This window comes from Octopus bimaculoides, chromosome 8, assembly GCF_001194135.2.
Source record: "Octopus bimaculoides isolate UCB-OBI-ISO-001 chromosome 8, ASM119413v2, whole genome shotgun sequence".
Lineage (NCBI taxonomy): Eukaryota > Metazoa > Mollusca > Cephalopoda > Octopoda > Octopodidae > Octopus > Octopus bimaculoides.
In genome coordinates this window covers 40,335,934-40,341,125 of record NC_068988.1, presented here as the reverse complement: position 1 = coordinate 40,341,125, position 5,192 = coordinate 40,335,934, and the positions used below count along the sequence as shown (strand labels likewise).

The window sequence follows — 5,192 nt, the reverse complement described above, 5'->3', positions numbered from 1 at the left end:
ATATATATACATACATACATACATACATACGACGGGTCTCTTTCAGTTTCCGTCTACCAAATCTACTCACAAGGCTTCGATTAGCCCGAGGCTATAGTAGAAGACACTTGCTAAAGGTGCCACGCAGTGGGACTGAACTCAGAACCATATGCTTGGGAAGCTAGCTTCTTACTACACAACCATGCCTGCAAGTCTTTTTAGTGGTCTTTACAGTCGAGCAGTATATACAGCAACTTAGAGAAATATGATCACCCAAATGCACCAGGTTTAAGCCCCATCTAAAGTTACGATTTCGAAAACAACAAAAACAGGAGTCATGACCAAAGAATGCCAGCTCCCTTTGAATAGCTGGAAATAATGCGAAGAATCTTTTCTTTTACAGGATTTTCCCCATGGCAAGTACGTACGTACATTCATATATTCAAACAAACAGTCACACGTAGTGCCTCGACTACCACTGAACAAGCATTGTTTTCTCAATGATAGAAATCAGTCCTTTTCTATATAAGGTGGGATATAATGTTACGTTTATGAATTTGTTTTGCAAGATTCCTGATGTGAAATTGTCTATAGAAATAGATATTGTTATATTCTAGGATGGTCATCTTTTTCTTGCCAAATAAACACGTGCACTATATATTCGTTCTTCACGCGTTTATTATTGTCATTATTTTAAGTTTTGTCCATTATCTGAAAATCTTTCGTCACACACCTGTGATCTCTTCAGCGACTATTCCACCCCACGTGTCTCTTTCTGCTGTGTTTAGTCAATTTTAGAATGGATATAATGGAAAGGATATAATGGACATAATATAATAACAATAATAAATACATGAAGAATGAAGATATAGTGCATGTTTTCATTTGGCAAGAAAGCAAAATGTTCATCCCGGAATATAACTATGTGGGTTGTAATGGTTTCCAGCATATCGTAAATTCTGGAAAAGTAGTAGATAAATGTGAAAAGAAGGATGTAATTCTATATTTATCTGGATATTTGTGTACGTCCAGGGAGTGTGTATGTGTGTATTTATAGAACGCACATTACAATGTAAACCAGAACTTATATTTATCGAAAGATTACAATTAAGAATGCTATTGATAATGTTTTAATAACATGTGAATTAATCAGTAGATATAGTGATTGATAGATAGATAAATAGATAGAGAGAGAGAGAGAGAGAGAGAGAGAGAGAGAGAGAGAGAAAGGGAGTTGAACAGAGAAAGGGAGTTGAAGAGAGAGACAGAGACGAAATAGACCGCTTCCAAAACAGTGCATATTTGAGCAAGTGGTAATCGTTACGTGTTGTTGGATCAGAAACTCTCCCTCACACACAGTCTCTTACTCCTCCACACATAATTACATAAAGCTGAAAATTGTATAAAGTTTTATACATACACACTGTGTTAAACATTGAATTGTATACAGCGTTCACATCAAATGTGTTGATAATAGCCCTGTATGATATAAAACGAATAAAGTTGGTTATATTACTGCTCTTTTTATCACGGTATATGGAATTCTTAAACTAAATCTATCAATGAAGAATATCAAGTGAGAGGGATTTAGATTTCGTGCAAATTAAATTGTTCCAAATATTTGAATCGCATTAAGGGCGGTGAGCTGGCAGAATTATTAGCACGCTGGGCGAAATGCTTAGCGATATTTTGTCTGCCGTTACATTCTGAGTTCAAAATACGTCGAGGTCGACTTTGCCTTTCATCCTTTCGGGGTCGATTAAATAAGTACCAGTTACGCACTGGGGTCGATGTAATCGACTTAATCCCTTTGTCTGTCCTTGTTTGTTCCCTGTATGTTTAGCCACCTGTGGGCAATAAATAAATAAATATTTGAATCGCTTATATGCTATCGCGGTAGCTGTGTGAAACTTGAAGTAAACCTCTTAAAATGAATTTGAATTCGGAGCGTAAAGTACTTTATACGTATACGTATCACAAGAGAGTTTTGTGGTGTTACCAGACAAGCTCTCTTGCAATTCACTGACCTTCACTTTACGTTTACTTCATAATATACGCAAAAGCCCATAATGGTGTAGATTTGAATAGTCGATTAGATTGGACCACTGGTACTTATGTGATCTTCTTGCATGAAAGCAATGTGGACTTCAGCAACAAAACTTTATATTCAGAGCATAAAGAGATTATTGTGGGGATCTATTAACGGGGATAAGAAAGAATATAGGCACGCAATGTTTTTAATGTGCATAGTAAAATTTTAGTTGACTATATTCACTCTGTTCAATATTTCACTTCCCCAAATTTGAATTTAAGTTTGTAATATGTTAAAAACTTCACATAAACTATGTAACTTTTAAAGTAGGACTCTCCTCCTGAAACGAAGTATATTCAAGTTATGTGCTTTGTCAAACTGAACTCTGTTTTGCATTGAAGGACGGTTTACAGACATGGGCAGTTTATGACGTTGTAACCAACTTGAATTTTATAGGGAATCGAAAAACATGATTGAGTAAGTTATCCCTCGCCCCGCAAAAAGAAATATTTAAATGTCTAGATTTTAAAAAAGAAATTTTGCTTCGAAGTTGTGGTAACATAACAACGCTATTTCGGAAGGCTATAGACAGCCCGTCCATTAAATTTCTTCCTAACACGACCAAACTAAGGTTTCAGGCTAGGTCATTATTTTTACTATTTTCTATTAATAGTAGTTACAGTTGACTGAAATGATACAACTTTGGAAAATTTTTCATCATCAATAATCTGTCTTCGTAGAAATATGGGCACAGACATGACCGTGTGATTAAAACAGTTGCCTCGAATCTACGTGATTTACTTCGTAATATCACTGTGTGGCATTTAAAGAGAATGTCTTCTTCCATAACCTTGGTTTTTCCAATGCTTTGTATGTGTTAAATATCACTGACGGAAATTGTAGAAAATCCCTTAAGTGGTAGATTTAACAGTCGTTAGGTTAATGAACTCTACTTAGCCATTTGGGGATTTTACGGAATCATCACTTTGGCAAGTATTAGAGTTAGACTCCCTCGTTAATCCAGTCAGATATGGAGGCTCAAACACAAAACCATGAGCGCTGCCGATACTCTTTTTATTCAGTATTAATGAATCTATAAACCACCAAGTTGCTACTTGTAAATATGTAGCATACAAGGATTATCGCTGTAAAATGGCAAGAGAAGATTTTTAATTCTTCTATCTATACAGCTTGTAGACAGATAACTCGTCAATATTTGTGCAGGTCCCTCCATTACACAAAAGATTTATATCTTTTGTTTAATATGATCCATTGTGTTTTTGCCTTCCTATTATCTTTCGGGTTTTCTTGTATGGTGCGAACTCATGATAAGAAACATATTTAAACAGGAGCAAAATCAACTAAGCTGATACACTTAAATTGGTGAACTACCAACATCACCAGTACTAAAATTAATAATATCTATGTCTCATAGTAATTTACAAAACTGTTTGCTTGGATTTATCTGAGCAATAGCTTCCAAACGCGTTCCTTAGTTCACTCGTCAGAAATGGAAAAGCCATTTAAAATACGATGACAATTTATGTCACATTAAAATATTTTCTTGAGAAATCAAACAGAAAATTCGATGTTCATCAGCTTAAAGCCTTAATATATTTACTTATGGTCAATTTTGAACAGTAATAAGGTAGCCAGCTGGCAGAATCTTTAGCTCGTCCTTGCGTCATGAGTTCAAATTTCGCCGGCGTTGATATTGCCTTTCATCTCTTTCGGGTATAGATAACATAAGTACCAGTTGAACACTAGGGTCGATGTAATCGACTTAGCCACTTTTCCAAACCTGTTGGCTTTGTGTCAAACTTTGAAACCAAATAATGGACAGCATTATTGACAATCTAGTAAAGGAAGATAAGTTACTTTTAATTGAAATGAGAATTTCAAGAAACTATTCGTATTTCCTTATAGTTATATGAATATAATTTAATAATCTTTTTTTTTACAGTACTTCTCTAATTTTATATTTCTATTACTGGCACGAGATATAATGACTGAAACAGCTGTCGATTCTGAGACTATCGAGAAAGCCGCTGTAATCAACATCATCATCATCATCACCATACTCCTTGTAATTATCGTTATTGTCATCATTATTTTGCCAAAGCTACCTTATTACTATATTGAGGACGTTCATAGTGGATTTGTGCTCAGAACCGTGAAACAAGTAAATATTTGGGTAAATAGTGATAAAGTAAAAACTTACGAATCTTCTAAATCCGTTTCACTAAATAACTTCATTTTACTCCTCAAAAAGGCTCTTTTGTATTCGAAGTTGTTATCATACAAGTTGTCGTTCACAAGTACCTAGATACATTAATAAATAACATAAATACAATCATTTGTTAGAATTAGTGAAATGAAAGTAAGTAACGAAATTTTTCCAAGAAACCGCATAGAATTGAATATATTGTTTGAAACTTGCAACAGCTTCATTTTATTGCCTCATGGATTTTTCGATGACAGAATTTCAAGGCGTAGGCCATATTTAAAATAGTGAGGCTTCACAGAAAATACGTAATTGTAAGCTAAAAGTAAAATAAATTAATATTTTAATGGGCAAATAAATGGCTAAAATTATCTCAAGAGTTTGGAACAAGAAACTGGGATATACTTCACAGCATGTCGATGGATTGGGTATTCATATGTAAGTGTACATGCTGGTATAATTGTGTGAACGTCGCTAACTCTTCGTTTCATTAATTATGAGACGAATTCAAGTAAAATTAGTATTTATCGAATATGCATATAGATGTACAGATTTATATATAAAATATTCAACCCATAACTGTTAAAAATATATTCTATTTTACATCTGGTTTATCGGAAACAACAAAAAACTTGGTAAGACCTAATTTAAACACGGCAAAAACAAAAGAAGTAATAAATGGACGATCAAATATATACGTATATACTGTATACACATACTCGCGAGCGCACACACACACACACACACACACACACACACACACACACACACACAAACATACACAAACACACACACGCACACACACAGACATACACAAACACACACACACATATGTTCAGGAGGCAGTGAAAAATTATCGTCTAAATTATGCAAAAATGAAAATAACACTGACTTCTCATGTTATTAGATATGTTTACTAAAATCACATAAAAATATTCTGAAATACTAAAGTTAATT

General features: G+C 34.2%; 1 protein-coding gene across 4 annotated transcripts in view; it reads right to left on the bottom strand.

Annotated features, from left to right (window-relative positions):
• The window catches only part of LOC106876206 (neprilysin), a 163,357-nt gene that overhangs the window by 48,917 nt on the left and 109,248 nt on the right, over positions 1 to 5,192 (bottom strand). For all 4 annotated transcript variants that reach the window (XM_052970054.1, XM_052970055.1, XM_052970053.1 and 1 more), the window contains exons 14-15: positions 4,233 to 4,333; positions 1,400 to 1,458 (exon numbers count right to left, since the gene is read on the bottom strand). In XM_052970054.1, coding sequence (XP_052826014.1) covers positions 1,400 to 1,458; positions 4,233 to 4,333 — 160 coding nt within the window. The remainder of the gene's footprint in view (positions 1 to 1,399; positions 1,459 to 4,232; positions 4,334 to 5,192) is intronic.